Source organism: Bidens hawaiensis, unplaced genomic scaffold, assembly GCF_021521415.1.
Source record: "Bidens hawaiensis isolate Kalapana, Puna unplaced genomic scaffold, B.hawaiensis_p1.1 tig00009086_1, whole genome shotgun sequence".
NCBI classification, from domain to species: Eukaryota; Viridiplantae; Streptophyta; class Magnoliopsida; order Asterales; family Asteraceae; genus Bidens; species Bidens hawaiensis.
The window spans coordinates 70,897-88,196 of record NW_027491668.1 but is presented as its reverse complement, the minus strand read 5'-3'; the positions used below and the strand labels follow the sequence as shown (position 1 = coordinate 88,196).

The 17,300-nt window shown below is 35.5% G+C and overlaps 2 protein-coding genes across 2 annotated transcripts; one reads left to right on the top strand and one right to left on the bottom strand.

The window, feature by feature from the left end:
• Window positions 1-4,133: 4,133 nt before the first annotated feature.
• On the top strand, window positions 4,134-6,033 carry LOC143531204 (shikimate O-hydroxycinnamoyltransferase-like). Its single transcript, XM_077026549.1, has 2 exons — window positions 4,134-4,549; window positions 5,137-6,033. Exons 1-2 carry the CDS (start codon window positions 4,142-4,144, stop codon window positions 6,022-6,024), a joined length of 1,296 nt encoding a protein of 431 aa, XP_076882664.1. The 5' UTR covers window positions 4,134-4,141; the 3' UTR covers window positions 6,025-6,033.
• A 1,393-nt stretch (window positions 6,034-7,426) lies between these two features.
• LOC143531186 (long chain base biosynthesis protein 2a-like) lies at window positions 7,427-16,795 on the bottom strand. Its single transcript, XM_077026533.1, has 11 exons — window positions 16,616-16,795; window positions 16,454-16,519; window positions 9,981-10,069; window positions 9,663-9,808; window positions 9,072-9,196; window positions 8,906-8,999; window positions 8,663-8,826; window positions 8,432-8,593; window positions 8,206-8,332; window positions 7,935-8,101; window positions 7,427-7,848 (listed from the first exon to the last, which is right to left on the bottom strand). The coding sequence occupies exons 1-11, from the start codon at window positions 16,742-16,744 to the stop codon at window positions 7,645-7,647; spliced, it is 1,473 nt and encodes a 490-aa protein (XP_076882648.1). The 5' UTR covers window positions 16,745-16,795; the 3' UTR covers window positions 7,427-7,644.
• Window positions 16,796-17,300: the final 505 nt, after the last annotated feature.

The window sequence follows — 17,300 nt, the reverse complement described above, 5'->3', positions numbered from 1 at the left end:
GTAATTTATGTCGAATTCCACCGATATATGCTTTCGAGGTACGCTACCTTCTCAAAGAACACGAGAGATTCGACAGAGGAAAAAAGAAGGTACCCCAAGCCGTTATATTCATAACGTGCTGGTGTTTGTGGAAAGAGAGAAATGAATCATTCTTCAACAAGACGAGAGGATCAGCTAATCGTATAGAAGAAGACATTAAACGTCTCTCTTTCCTATTGATCAAATAGAGGCAAAATGGACAGTTTGGATTGGGAGACTTGTGCATTCTCGTTTTAAGGTTAAATAATCAGGGGCGGATCTACTCCTACACGACAAGGGTCGGCCGACCCCTGTGAAAAGAAAATACAAATAGTACTATTATAGTGTTAAAATTTTGATCGACCCCTGTAAACTTTTGACACCTACCCTACCTGGGGAATTTGGAAATCTGATGGGTAACGAAAGAAAAGTAGAAGAAAGAAGATAGCATGACATGAATGTAAAGATGAGAGTGAAAGAGAATGCAGCAAGCATGTAGTGGGAGGTGCCCTAATTGCTTTTTTTTTGTTATATGGGTTTTTTATAATTACTTTTGGCCCAATTAAAAAAGCCAACTTCTTTGGGCTTGTAAACGTTTAATGGAGCCTTGAATGTTTTATTAGAAAATTTGAGACCTCAAAATTCTATCTTATGCGAAACGTTAATATAAATGACTATCTATAACTTACTTAGTTATTATTATGTTTAATTTAGTATTAATAAACCATATAAATTCTTTTGGTTCTCTATTGTTTACATTCTATTTAATTTTACTTCATCATTTTTTTTAAATATTAGATTATATGTATTTGTATAGCTTACTTCCATAAGAAAAAACAAATATTGATAGGCATATATGTCTAGCCTGGAGCTAACTTAAAATTACCAAGTGGTTGTATATTAATCAGGAAAAAAATATATATTTTATATACATTTATACAAATAGGAATTATATTATATATATATTTTATATGACCCACCCGGAACGGTTGAACCGGGCCCAAAAAAAATTATATACCAATTTGACCCGACTCGAACGGCCGAACCGGAAACAAAATTTTTTATATATATAACTAGATACCGATCCAAAAAAATTTCTGAACTCTATAAGAAAATTTCATGGATCCGCCACTGTACATAATTAAGTGTTTATGTAGTATGGTGAGGTTTTTTTATTTTTATTTTTTATCTTTTTGGTGTATGTAAGCAGGATGATAGCCACTTGCTACTCTCTTAGTCTCTTTACGTTAATGAAATTTGGGCGTTCAAAAAAAAATTATGGTATGTTATATCTTTGTATCGATTAGACACCTTTATGAGGATATCATTTGGTCTAATTAATTTCAACATTAAATTATCACATAAGCTAGCTAGCTAAACTTAATTCTTCACCAACTTCCTTTAGTAAGCTCTTAAGCCCAATTCGTCCCCCAATTTCTTCTTTTAGTGGGTGAAAAGATAAGATCAATGACATGACCACAATTTGATTCAAACTAAAACATCAATATTTGCACTTTGAATAAATTTTAGCTTAGTGATACATGCCATGTAAATTTCGTGTTTCATATAACACCACTACTTGTGTGGGGGCGAGTAGGGTGCTCCGTCCCCCTTAACATGATTTTCAACGTGAAACAAGTCGTCCGTTGTCGTCCGCGAGTGGAGCCGGGATAGAGTTGGATAAACAAGCTAAAGTGAAAGTAGATTCGGGTATCATAAGCTGGCCAAACCCAACACTTTACCAACTTAGTCAACTCTTAAAACCAATTTGATCCCTAAAGAAATTGCTTCTTTAATTAGTGGATGCCAAGATAAGATCAATGACATGGCCACCACTTGATTTCAACTACAACATGATCATTATACCATTATCTTTAAATATTTCTACATATATTCTTCATGATTCTCTCTTTAAGTTTATTTGCATGATTAAATAACTTAAAAGTCTACTAACCTACAAAATAAGAATATACATTTTAGAGAGAGAGAGAGAGAGAGAATAAATTATGCATAATTAAACCACGACCAAATAGAACATAAGTAAAAACAATCATGCTCTCATTTGCAAAACATGAGTTGATTTAACGTCTCAAACGAAGCAATCCTCAATATATAGTTACAAAGTCTGAACCGAAAAGACTAAGGGGGTGTTTGTTTGCTACTGAATGGCTCCATTCATATGGCATATCTAAATCGTACATACATAAGAGCATTTGGCTCTTTTAAAAATGGCTTATGAATGGAAAGTTGAACCTCTTATTCGGTCAATGACTGTGTTGAAGCTGAATGAAAAAGAGAACCCTAGACAGAATATTATATAATTCTATTAACTTATTTTTTTCTAATAGTGTTTGGAACTACTTTCAATGCTCATGTGAGTCTTCCTGAAACGCAGGTATGCGAGCCGCACCTCCGGCCTGGGCAAGTAAGTTTCGAGGGCCCAAACTTTTTTATACATGCATATGTTTGATATATCAAAGATTTTGAGTTAAACGGCATCGTCAATTGGTTGAATCGGTCGTTAATTTTGGTGTTTAAAAGTCACCGGAAAAATAGGTTCACTAGATAACTTTGCCGGAAAGCCTTGGTGGAGAAGATGCCAACAAAATCAAGTTTCAAGTAATGGCAAAAATAGCCCCCGCTCTTTATTTCATAATTAAATATATTATTTGCATACTCTCCCCCCTTTTAGTTTTGTTTATACTTCACCTTAACTTTTATTACACCATATCATTTAAAATCCTTCAAAAAAATTTAAAAAAAAATTGAGTTTATATTAAAATAACTATATTAATTTTAATAAATTTTGTATTAATAACTCGTATAAGCATTAAGTTTTAGGGTTTCGAAACTATGAGTATTGAATTCATATTATATTTTTGTTATATTTATTGTTATAACATTAATCGTGGTTTATAAAAATTAGCTTATATATTTTGTTATCCATTAAGGTCTACGGCTTTTTTATTTCGGCTCGGCCAAGGTACTTAAATCCTCGGAGAAGGCCCTACGGAAGCGGTATATATATATATATATATATATATATATATATATATATATATATATGAATTGTAAGATATCACTAACAGAATTTAAGTTGTCCAACTCGTATAAGGCATGGGTACTTAACCTAGTATTATATATAGACAAGTATTATCTATATAGAAGTAAATGTGACATGTCGGTGCCAGAAGACTCATTTTGATTTTTTTTTCCTTTCAAAATATGTTTGTTTGTTTTTTAAGTTATGCTTATACCCAACGATTTTTTTTTTTTTGCCTTTCAAAATATGTTTGATTTTTTGTTTGTTTGTTTTTTAAGTTATGTTTATACCCAACGAACGTAACAAATACTAACTATATTTGCGTCTGCTTGCCGTCTAACGCTCGGGTTTTATCAACATCCATGTTTTAAAGCTCAAGTTTTACCAACACCCAGGCTTCACTAACAACACCCTGATTAGCACTCAGGTTTTACCAACGTCCAGGTTTTACCGACCGAATAAACGCCGGTTTACATATTTTAATTTCTTTTATATGCATATGCTAATAGTCATTTTATTTGTTAATTTCACAAACTTATCTTTTGTTTTTAGTTATGGTACCGTAAAACGTAGCCGATATCGGCTGAATATAAGTCGAGTCACCTTCGCAACGCTCAGGTTTTACCAACTGAAAAAACGTTTTAAATTAATTAAATTTTTATACAATAAGTTATATGAGTGCAGCTACATTGTTTTGTTTTTTTAAACATATTAATTTGAAGAATCTGTGTTTTAGTTTTAATCCGGTAACGTAATGAACGTAGCTGATACCGACAGAGTTCGCATTAGCTTGCCGCTGCAACGCTCAAGTTTTACCGACAGAATTTGATGCAACACACACGAGAAATCACTAGTTTAACTGATCAGTGATTAAACGAGAAACACAAGAAATTAAATATTTGTGCTTGAATTTGAATTATGAGAATTTAATATTCAATATGCGTTTTGACAGCACAAAGTCGCAAATGTCAAATATACCCGGCCCTACGCAACACAAAATCAACGCTGCATACATTATAAATTTTCCTAATACATCATACAATATTAATTTCAGATACACATTAACAACCAAACATACACATGAAGATCGTGGTACGAGAATCAACTACGGTGGTTCCAGTTGACCAGACTCCAAACATAAACCTATGGAACTCAAACCTCGACCTCATGGTCCCATGTGCTCACACACAAACGGTCTATATTTACCGTCCCAACGGTACTGCCAACTTCTTTGATACAAAACTCATAAAGGAAGCTTTGAGCAGAGCTTTGGTTGCATTTTACCCGTTGGCGGGTAGGTTGAAGGAAAGCGAGAACGGCAGGATTGAGATCGATTGTCAAGGACAAGGCGTGTTGTTCTTGGAGGCGGAATATGATGGTGTGATTGATGATTTTGGGGACTTTACGCCTACACCCGAGCTCCAGGAGCTTATCCCAGCCGTTGATTACTCACGAGGAATTGAATCGTATCCGTTATTGGTGTTACAGGTGATTAAAAACATTTCCATGCATGATTATGTATGGATTTTATGTAACTTCAATTCAATGCCAAGTGCTAACCATAAGTTTTAACTCATTTAATTTTTAAATAATTTTATTTTTCTCTAATAACTTATGTTCGTTAATTTAAACTGACCTAACAACATCTATGTCGGTGTCAACATTATCGATTATCGGTATCGGTATCCGTTTTTATGATTTTTAAGTCGTTATCATTTTGAGCATATTACGACTTTATTTTATGTGTTACGCAAAACTTTCGTGTAACTTTTGTGGTTTTGATTTTCAACATGGTATTTTTCGGTATTTTTTACTATGGGTTTCAACATGGAATTCCCGTCACAACATGTGGGAATTCCGCTAACTAGAAATATTTAAAATTTTAAAATATATAAATAGACTTAACTAACTTAATCAAAGTACTTTATCCTTTAGTGACATTCTAACTTGTAATAAAATATTTAATTTCTATAATGTTAACAAAAATATAACTTGGAGTAGACATAATATGAAAGTTGAGACTGAGGATCGGTTGAGAATGCTCTAACTTATCTTTTATATGCAAATTTGAGCAGGTCACATTCTTCAAATGTGGAGGAGTTTCTCTGGGAGTTGGGATGCACCATTACGTTTGTGACGGGATCTCTGCGCTTCATTTCATGAACGCTTGGGCCGATATGGCTCATGGCCTTGACCTCATCACGCCGCCCTTCATAGATCGAACCCTCCTTCGTGCTCGGGTCCCACCACAGCCAGTATATGACCACATCGAATACCACCTTGGTCCGCCAACGAAACTGCCACTCAAAGCCCAACCACGCGAAATAGCATTCTCAATTTTCAAGGTAACACGAGACCAAAGCAATGCGCTTAAAGCAAAATCGAGTGAGGATGGCAGTCCCATCAACTATAGTACATTTGAGATTATCTCAGGTCATATTTGGAAGTGCATGTGTAGAGCTCGTTCCCTTCCTGATGAGGAGGAAACGAAGCTCTACTTTCCTTCCGATGTGCGGGCCCATCTTGAGCCCGCACTACCACCAGGCTATTTTGGGAATGTTGTCTTCACAAATATGGCATCAATACTTGTGGGTGATATTCTATCAAAACCTAGTTGGTACGCCGCTAGTAATATCCACGACGCGGTAGTGAGGAGGACCAACAATTACATAAGGTCAGCAATCGACTACTTGGAACTTCAGCCTGATATGACGTCTCTGGTTGGTGACACAGTGGAAACTTTTAAAAGCTCGAATATTTTTCTAACTACATGGGCTTGGTTTCCAATTCATGATGTGGACTTCGGATGGGGTCGACCGATATTCATGGGCCCCGTTATGATCAGCGATGAAGGAGTATGCACCTTGTTACCGAGCCCGATCAAAGACGGGAGCTTGTCAATAGTCATTTCGCTACAAACTGAGCATATGAAGCTGTTTAAGAAGTTCTTGTATGATATATAAAAAAAAAGTTAGAGCTTTGGGTGTAACATAATAAATCTAGTTATATTAAAATGATTTTGGTGGGTTTCATTATTTGATTTTTTCTAAGTAAACAGGTTTTAAGTATTCAAATACTAAAAAGTTTCTTACCCTCAACTTTCTTTAATCAATGGCCTACAAATCTTCTTGAGCTTCTTAGGCTATCTACAGTGCTACACCTTGTTTGAAAATTAATACCAAATCTGAAATTAATACATATCTAAGGCAATACATAGAAAATATGCAATGAATCTGAACTTTAAACAAAATTACAATAATTAAAAGTTTGATAATATCTTGTTTTAGACACGATTTTAACACCACTAATTATTAGTTAGTTAGAATTAAAAACCATAATGGAGAATTTATATTTAAAATTTTAAATTATTTTTAAAAGAAGTATACGTTAAAATAGTTACTTGGAAATGGAGAAGTTGTTTCGAAATGAAACTTTTAGGGGGGGTGGTTGCAGCTTGCAGATTCTTGATTTACAGGGGCTAGAAGGTAAATTTATTAAAAACATCTCTCTCCGACCAAAACATTTTTTTAACGGCTAACGAATCCACTCCAAATGGAATACTGGCTAAATTTACCACATCGGGATACACTGGTCTTTCGATCCAGGAAAAACCATCACCTAAGGCCAATGCCGATGAACACTCGCCTAAGGCACGACAGTGCGGTGAGAAAAAAACCCGTTCAGTTCAAGTATCCAACTAATGAAAACCATCTACTCGCCTAGTCTCTCGTCATCACTATGATGCGTCTGAAACTAAATGTTAGAAATAGGAATCGAATCTGGGTCACATACCACTTCATCACCAGTTCATTTGCCCAACCAAAACATTAATCGAACCGAAATAAGAATGAATTGTTTATTGGTATCTTTGGTAAGTGGATTTTAATATTTGCTAGCAATATTTTTAATCCATCATCCTTTTTCTATTATTTTAATTATCAAAATCCACCACCCTTTTTTTTCCTATTATTTTATCCATTTATAATCAGCACTTAAATTTTTATTTTATGTGAATGATTTAGTCAAAAATGCGCATACGGGGCTTAATAATTTTTTTTTTAATTTAAACTAATATACACGAATCAGCTCATTTTTATGAATAATGTTATGTAATACAAACTTATTACACCAACCCGTTCAACGACTTCTAAGTCCGGAAACATAGAAACCACCACGAAAACAATTCACAACGTTAACCTCGTATAAATTCATCTCTAGGTTGCCAGATGCAAGAATGTAAGAGCTTCACGAGTTTGAATTCTTTGCAATTGGTATGTACATTGCAAATGATCTAGTTTTCTAGTCATGTTCATATAATGCAACCTCATACTACATATTAAATCATGACTGTCGACCAAACCAGACCGACAGACCATGAATACCGGCCCTAGCCCAAAATTCCACTTAAAAACTTGATACATATAAACATGATACAAGAAACCCAACCAAGATTCTATAAAGAAAAGCATACAAGTATTTACATGTATCTTGTTCTCCAACCACCAACATACGTGGTTTTTTAACGACTCGATGAATTTTTACCCGACCCAAAATATTAAAAAGAATAATAATGATGATAAAATCTACTCCACCTTTACTCTGTTTCCTTCAAGTTGTGGCTTATTCGGTTCAGCTGGAAAGTATTTAATCCCCACCATGTCTCCAACTGTACTTATAACCTCTAACGCTTTAACCATGTCTTCGTGTGTATGAGCAGCAGAAATGCATATACGCGTTCTAGATAACAGTAAAGGGCTAGCTGGAAAACCAACCATAACAACCGCCACCTGTTGTCACAAATTAAAAAACTAAAAAAAAAACATGTATATATTAAATATGTTTTAAGAAATAGACATTATTAGAAAAGACATACATTCCGTTTGAGACACTCTCTTGAAAAGGCAGGGATTTTTCCAGGATTATAAAGCATTATAGGCATTATAGGCGAGTCATCATCGCCTAAAACTTCAAATCCCATTTTCAGCAACTCTGATCTAAAATAATTGCTGTTGTCACGAATTTGAGCCAGCTTCTGAGCACCTATATAGAAAAAGTAAGAATAACAATTAAATATCGGCTAATTATGATCAACATGGTCAAAATGCTGTTTAGAGAGTAAATTTATAGAAATAAGAAATATGAACCTCGACTAGAGCCGTCTTCTCCGAGAATAACCTTTATGGCAGATATAATTTGCTGAGCAGCAGGCGGTGATATTGATGTGGCGTATAGATGAGCCGGACAAGTGTATTTTAAATACTGAATAAGTTCCTGTCATGCAAAAAGAAATGTAAATACATATAAATGATAATGACGATGATGATCATAATTTTAACAACAACAACAACAATAATAATAATAATAAGAGACCTCGGATCCTGCTATGTAACCACCACATGAACCGAATGATTTCGTGAAAGTTCCCATCATAATATCCACATCAGCAGTATCGACACCCAAAAGCTCACACACACCTCTTCCAGTTTTCCCAATTGCTCCAATACTATGAGCTTCATCCAAATACACGTATGCCTGTTACATATACAACACATGTGGTCAACAAAAGTACAGTTAAAGAGTCTTATCACTGAAATGAATTACCTTGTACTTTTTACATATTGAAACAATCTCAGGAAGCTTGCAAATTTCTCCTTCCATGCTGTATATCCCCTCCACAACAACCATGATTTTCTTCCAAGGTCTATGTGTTCTCGGTTGACCATGTGCAATGTTTTCTCTCAATACACTCTCTAAATGAGAAGGTGCTACATATAAAAGTATGCAAGTCAATAACAAAATAAATATGCCTAAACGAATTTTAACAAAAAATGCGCATGAACTTACTGTTATGTTGAAATACTCTAATTGTAGCACCGGACCCTCGAGCGCCATTGACAATAGAGTTGTGATTCAAAGAATCACTGATTATTAACCCTCCCTGTGAACATTCATGAAAATAGTGAGAAACAAAACGTCTCATTCGTATTAATATTCAAGTAGCGGTGCATACTTTTCCAATTAAGACAGGAAGGATAGCAGAGTTAGTGACATAACCCATTCCAGTAACTAAAGCAGCTGGTTTCCCAATAAAACGAGCCACCGCCTCCTCTAATTCAGAATGCAGTGCTGTAGTTCCTGAATTTATAATTACAAATAAAGGTAACAGATCAGAACTTAAATTCCATTTACATGCGTTAAAAAAATTACACGAACGGTCCCTATGGTATGTTTAAATTTCAGTTTTGGTCTATGTGAAAGTATACCACTAGTCAAAACTTATGTGTGTGAGAGAGAGAGAGAGGAGGGTTCATTAACAAAGTAGAGATAGCCTAAGAAGTCGAAAAAGCAATCTCGTTGTGACATGTGATTGTGGCGCTGGAGGCATTTCGATAATCTTTAATTTTTATCAAATTCCCTTACACTTTTTAAATGTAATTAACTCCATCCATACCAGGGGCCATCGGTGTTACGCTCTTACCTACGTTTGGATCAGTGGTGTACTCTCCCATACTTGAAGACCAAAAGTGAAACTTTAACATACCACAGGGACCATTTGTGTAATCTTTTCTATTATAGACAGGATATGGAACTAGAAAACTACCTGCATCAGCACGAGAACTGCACGTGCTTGCAAAGTATTTCTTCAAAGACTGAATTACACGGGGCGTGCAGTATTCATCTGCAGCTGCAAATCCAAGGTAGTTATATGATCCCAAGTTAAGGCACCTGTTTACTTTTGTAGTCCGCCTGCGAATATATATAAATTTTTTAGTTTAAAACGAATGTTGAGGACACCTTGTAGACTGAAATGGGATGCATCATAAGTCATAACATGTTCTAACATTTGGATATTAAGGGGGAACCAAATCAATATGGTAAATTTCAACTGCAAACTCAGGATGCATATCCACTCACTCACTTGAGTGTCTTGTTATTATCTTTGGAAACACGCTCCAGCACATCAAACCAAGCATCAGGTGGACTCGATATAGGTCGTCCAAAACAATCCTACATGTACAGTGAACTTGGTTGAGTAAAAGTTACAGAGGCAAGTTTCAGTGCACATAGGGCTGCAAACGAACCGAACCGAACCGAACAAGGCCTAGTTCATGTTTATCCGTTAAGCTGTTATCAGGCAATCAAACGGTTCATGCACAGCTAACCGGATGCAAATTCTTGTTTGTGTTTGTTCATTAAGGATTTGAGGAAACACACTTGTTCATGAACAGTTCACGAATACAAATGAACACAAACAATGTTTTATTTGATTTGGCTAACCGAGAATGGTCAGTGTCAACGATTCGGCCCGGCTATTTAACATTCATATTCGTATGTTAATTTTACATATATATAAATCACATAATACTCATATATATTCTTGTTTTATAGCTAAAAAAATTCCTTAGTCTATATGATATGATTAAAAAGGTCAATAAGAAGTATTAAAAACCTTTGAAAAACAAACATTTATGAACATAAACGAACACTTTATCGAACCTTCACAAACACAACTGAACGAACATGTGTTCATGTTCGTTCATTATATTACCAAACAAATTCCTTGTTCATATTCGTTCATTTATTAAGCGAAGGAACATAAACAAATTTCCGCCAAACCGTTCACTAACAATTCGCCAAACGTTCAGTTCGTTTAGAGCCCTGCGTCTAGGGGTGCAAACGAGCCGAGCTGTTCACGAGCTACTCGAGATCGGCTCGTTAAAAAGCTTGATCGAGCCAAGCTTAATCGAGCCCGAGCTCGAGCCTAAAAGTAAGCTCGTTTATTAAACGAGCCCGAGCCCGAGCCTCACTGTCGAGCTCGAGCTGGCTCGCGAGCCTAAACGAGCCTGCCATTTATATAATTTTTTTTAAACATATATTTAATAATTATTAATTAATATATAAAATGTTATAAAAATAAATAAAAATAACTAAATAATTTATATTATTTTATACATAAACTTATAATAGAAAAATATATATAAAAATAATTATAATTATATAAAATTAATTGATAAATAGTAAACGAGCCGAGCTCGAGCTTGAAAATCTACTCACGAGCTGTTAGCTAGAAATTGAGATAAAGAATCAAGGGAGAAGAAGAATACCACAATCAATAGCTAGTTTTCATTACTCATCAATTCAGTAGTTATACAACGATCGTAACAGACTTTGCTAACTGACTTGTTCTAACTAACTATTACAACTATTGTACTTTTAGTCCCTTGACTTACTAGCTAAAACAATATAACCCTTTGACTTATACTTTTGATACTAACACAACTCCCCGCGTAGAAAAACATTCTTGTCCTCAAGAATTAAAGTCCAGAAATCTCATCTTAAACTCCTCCTCGAATTCCCATGTAGCATCCGAAAGAGGAACACCTTGCCAATGCACTAACACTTGAGAAACAGAGCGACTACCTTTACGAACCAATCCGTGATCAACAATTGCACGCGGTTGAAACATGAATCTGGGATTCGTGGGCAAAGGAATAACAGGCAAGTGTTGCCCATGAGCTTTCTTTAATAAGGAGACATGAAAAACTGGATGGAGTTGGGCATCAGAGGGTAAATACAGTTTATAAGCAACTGAACCAATCTTTTCCAAAACTAAAAAAGGCCCATAATATTTAGGACCAAGCTTTGAATATTTCCGAGTTTTTAACGAAGTCTGCACAAAAGGCCTCAACTTTAGATAAACCCAGTCCCCTAAATCAAAATTTCTTTCACTTCTGTGCTTCTCAGCAAACTGTTTCATACGGTTCCTGGTTTGGTTTAGATTTTGTTTAAGACTGGTAATCATAGCCTCCCTATTTCTATGCAATATCTCCACAGCCTCTACCTTAGTATCGTTCGGTATGTACGGAATATGTAAAGGAGGAGGGTACCCATATAATGCTTCAAAACGGGTGGTCTTGATAGAGGAATGATAGGTAGTATTGTACCACCACTCTGCCAAACTTAACCATTTTAACCATTGATTAGGTGCCTGCATACACATACACCTCAGATAGGTCTCTAAACACCTATTTAATACCTCAGTCTGCCCATCATCACTCTGGGAATGACATGCAGTAGAATATGCCAGTTGAATACCTTGGAGTTTCATAAATTCTTTCCAGAATCGACTCACAAAGAGTGGATCGCGGTCAGATACAATGATAAGAGGATTACCATGTAATTTGAATATTGTATCAAGAAAAACTTGTGCAACTTGAGGGGCATTATAGGGATGGGCTAGAGGGGTAAAATGGACATACTTGGTTAACCTATCTACAATAACCAAGATGGTATCTTTACCTTGAATTTTGGGCAAACCTGAGATAAAATCCATTGAAATATCGGTAAAGATATGAGTAGGGACTGGCAAAGGTTGCAATGGGCCAGGAATAGCCAAAGGTTCATACTTTGACTGCTGACATTGGGAGCATTCTTTTACACACTTATATACTTGTTTAGCACACCCCTTCCAATAGCAAAAATTCTTTACCTTTTTTAATGTGGGCACATAACCAGAGTGACCTCCCATTGCAGAAGAATGAAACAGCTCAATTATGTCTTGTTTTAACTGACTATCATCTCCAATCCACAACTTGTTTTTTCTCCTCAACAAACCATCATTCCAAGTAACATGAGGAATCTTTTGCCCTTGAACTAACTTTTGTATGGCAGATTGAAGATAAACATCATGCTCCCATGAAGCTTTAATCCTGTTTAGTAACAAAGGATCAATAGCAGTCATACCTATCTCAAATAGTGCTAATCCAGGCATTCTAGACAGCCCATCAGCTACCACATTTTCAGTGCCCTTCTTGTACACTATCTCATAAGTGTACCCCATCAATTTAGCTAACCAAGACTGTTGTAAAGAAGTAGTGATTTTCTAGAGTTAATAAGAACTTCAAACTCTTGTGATCCGTTTTTATTATAAACTTCTTAGCAACCAAATAATGGTGCTATTGCTTTACAACCATCATGATTGCCAAGAGTTCCTTTTCATATACTAACAGAGTAAGCTGTCTTACAGAAAATGCTTTACTGATAAAAGCTATAGGATGATTTTCCTGCATCAAAACTACACCCATTCCTTTAGAAGAAGCATCTGTCTCGATGATAAATGTTTTTGTAAAGTCAGGGAGAGCCAACACTGGTGCAACGGTCAGAGCAGCCTTTAACTTTTCAAATGCTTCCTGTACTTTGTCCAAACAAAAGATTCTTCCTTCTTTAATAATTCTGTTAGAAGTCTTGCATGAATTCCAAAGGATTTGATGAACCTTCTATAATAGCCTGCCAATCCCAAAAAACCCCTTAATTGCTTAAGATTTTGAGGAATTGGCCATTCTTGAATGGCTATGATTTTCTTGGGATCAGTTTGTACCCCTTGACCAGAGATAATATGGCCCAAGTATTCTACAGCAGCCCCTCCAAAAGAGCATTTGGACTTCTTAGCCATGAGTGAATTCTCTCTCATAAGTAGCAACACTTGTTCAAGATCAGTCACATGTTGAGTCATAGTTGGGCTGTAAACTAGTATGTCATCAAAGAATACTAGAGTGGTCTTTCTTAATAAAGCCTTGAATGTTTCATTCATTAAAGATTGAAATGTAGCAGGTGCATTAGTGAGACCAAAGGGCATCACTACAAATTCAAACAAGCCCTGGTGGGTTCTAAAAGCTGTTTTATGAATATCTCTTTCGTCCATTCTTATCTGATGGTAACCAACCCTTAAGTCAAGCTTAGAAAACACAGTAGCACCCCCCAACTCATCTAATAATTCTTCAATAAGTGGAATGGGAAATCTGTTTTTAATAGTAGCCTCATTTAACTGTCTATAGTCAACACAAAATCGCCAAGTTCCATCCTTTTTTTTACTAAAACTATAGGTAACGCAAAGGTACTTTTGCTATTTCGAACAGTACCAACATCTAATAATTCTTGAGTCAATTTCTCCAAAACATCTTTTTGACCAACAGGATACCTATAAGCTCTTTGGTTGATTGTGACATTTTCGTCTTTTAACAAGATTCTATGATCACAGTCTCTTTTAGGAGGTAAAGTAATAGGTACCTCAAAAATGTGTTGAAATTGGTGAAGTAATGCATCTAATTGCTGACTAGGGGTAAAATTGACAATGCTGGTATCATGTTGAAAGGAACTTGACCCCACAGCTTGCAGGCTATAAAGTTGTGCAGTAGCAACATCTTGTGTCAATAAACTTCCCAACTTTTCTGTAGAACATAATTGCATATCTTTTGCATCAATTCCCTTCAATTCAAACAACTGGTTAGCCACTTTAAACCTCATAGTCAACTCTTTAAAATTCCACATAATGTCATTGAGAGTTTGTAACCATTGCACTCCTAATACCATATCGTAATTACTTAATGGAATGAGCATAACATCAGTAGTAAACCAGTTACCTGGCATACTCCACTTAAAGTGCTCACATAAGTGAGTACAAGCCAACTTGTTACCATCAGCAATGGTAATACTTAACTCACTGATGGGTTTAATAGGACATTTCATCTTCAAAGCCAAATCCTTATTAAGAAAATTATGAGTTGACCCCGAGTCGATGAGAATCTGCATGGGTTTAGTGCCTATTGATCCTTTCACCATCATGGTAGAAAATGATTTCACTCCCATTATAGCATTCAAAGAAATACATGGATCTTGTAACTCTTGCCTTAAGAGCTCCACAGAATCACTACAATCTTCCTTTATTTCTACTATTTCAATAGAGAATAATTGTTTATTCTTACAAATGTGGTTTGGAGTGTACTTTTCAGTACATCCAAAACATTCACCCTTGGCCCTTTTTTCTTCTATCTCTTTATGGCTTAATCTTCTAGCATTAAGAGACTTAGATTTCAAAGATGGAGTAGGTAACAAGGGCAGGTTCACACCACCACCTCTATTGCTATAATCGGTGGTTCTTGAAGTAGATGCAGAATAGGATGGTTTAAAGGATCTAATGGGTTGTACCAGGGACATATTGTTATCATTTTGAACTCTAGCCAGCATGCAAGCTTCTGGTAAAGTTCTTGGCCTAATCAACTTCACCGGATTTCCAATTTCAGGCTTAATGGCTCTAAGAAACATGCTCACAGCATAATCATCACAAATGTCAACCCTAGTCAATGCTATATCAAACTCTTTACAAAATTCATCAAGAGATTGATTAGTTTGTTTCAAATCTGCTAAAGAACCCATAGCATATTGATTAAGGCCAAAACCAAATCTTGAAACTATAAATCCCTTATACTCATACCACATCATGCCATCAATACTACCACCCCTCGATCTAACAAATGATTGATGCCAAAATAAAGTTGTATCCTCTAAATGAACTACAGCATGACGAACCTTGAGATTTTCAGGAGTGACATCAATATCAAAGAAGTGCTCTGCTCTAATTAACCAACCCTCTATATTATCACCATTGAATTTTGGAAAATCTATCTTTGTCAAACGATTACGGCTGTTATGGAAAGGATGTAGATGTGAATTATCAGTCGGTCCATTCACACTTATGCCATGGTGATGATGATTGCTGTTTTATTGTTGCTCAGCGCTGATAAGCTCGTTCATTTGATTCTCCTTTGTGTCTTCATTGAAGCAATGTTCTCGGCATTCTTTGTGATAGCCAACTCCAAACGATTCAAGACTACGTCGTGTTCTTGTACTCGCTGATCCATTGACATATTACGAGTAGTCATTACTGATTGAAACTGAATTGAAATTAGGGCAAAATTGATTGAAATTGGGGAAAAAATGAATTGATCGAACAATCATCTATTCTTAAAGAATTGAAATGAAATTGAATGTAACAGAGATTGAAATTGATCGAGCAATGATCAATTTCAACGAATTGAAACGAAAAAGAATAACAGATTGAATGACGAATCGAATTTGGTGAAGAAATCAAGCGGGTTCCGAGGAAAGAATTGCTTTGACACCAGTTTGTTAGCTAGAAATTGAGATAAAGAATCAAGAGAGAAGAAGAATACCACAATCAATAGCTAGTTTTCATTACTCATCAATTCAGTAGTTATACAACGATCGTAACAGACTTTGCTAACTGACTTGTTCTAACTAACTATTACAACTATTGTACTTTTAGTCCCTTGACTTACTAACTATGACAATATAACCCTTTGACTTATACTTTTGATACTAACACGAGCCGAGCTAGAGCTTTGATAATAGAGGTTGAAACGAGCCGAGCTCTAGCTCTGTGTAAGTTAAACGAGCCGAGCTCGAGCCTGGTCGAGCTCAGGCTAAGCTCGGCTCGGCTTGTTTGCACCTCTACATCATTTACATAAACAAAGCACACCGAACAGAAACAGCGGGAAATTATTATTATTATTATTATTATTATTATTATTATACCTGAATACGAAGATATAGGCGGCGAATATAAAAATCTTCAAGCCCTAGGCAGATCGGTGCATAGCCCTAACAATACACGGCATATAATATAGTTAATTAACGCATTATAATAACAGGTAAGAGTGGAGAAATAAAAGAATTAAGATGTGATTGATTCAGTACCTGGAGATTGTTATCCTTGTTCCACCAATCGAAGAGGTTACGGAAGAAATCACGGAATTGACCGAAAGCGAAGAGCAAACCGTAACTGAAGTAGGTTGTTAAAGCGGTTATGTACGGTATTTTTATCATTTTCACCACTCTCTGTTGGTTGCAGATCGGAAGGAAGGCTAACTCAACTGAAGATGAAGATGAAGATGAAGATGAAGATGGAATGGTGTGTGTTTGGATTTGCTTTTGGAGGTCTTCATTGTTGTTGTTATTATTATTATTATTATTATTATTGCAACTAGTCATCATCAACAGTTTAGGGGTGTTTGCCTTTTATTTTTTGGCTTATGTTTAGCTTATTTGATAAGCTTCTTTTAAATGTTTGAATTAACATATATTCTACAAGTTGGTAATAAGTTGTTAAATTCTTTATTCTTTAATTTGTTAAAAGTAATAAGTTGCTTCAATAATTATTAATCCACCATCATTTGAGGTCAAATGAGTAACTTACACCCTAACACAAATAAGCTTCTTCAAATAAGCTAAAAAACCATCTTCAAATAAGCTTCTTCAAATTAGCTTAAATAAGCTTATAAACATAAGCTTAAAAAGTTAAAACAAACACCAAACTAAGCTTATTTTGTAAAAAAAAAAAAAAAAAAAAAAGCCTATAAGCTTGGTTAAATAAGCTAGGCCA

Coding starts and splice junctions, on each gene's coding strand:
- LOC143531204 (XM_077026549.1), top strand. CDS start 4,142: ATGAAGATCGTGGTACGAGAATCAACTACGGTGGTTCCAGTTGACCAG. Junction 4,550..5,136: donor ATCCGTTATTGGTGTTACAG/GTGATTAAAAAC, acceptor AAATTTGAGCAG/GTCACATTCTTCAAATGTGG.
- LOC143531186 (XM_077026533.1), bottom strand. CDS start 16,744: ATGATAAAAATACCGTACATAACCGCTTTAACAACCTACTTCAGTTAC. Junction 8,594..8,662: donor CAATATGTAAAAAGTACAAG/GTAATTCATTTC, acceptor TATATGTAACAG/GCATACGTGTATTTGGATGA. Junction 8,333..8,431: donor GTTACATAGCAGGATCCGAG/GTCTCTTATTAT, acceptor TTTGCATGACAG/GAACTTATTCAGTATTTAAA.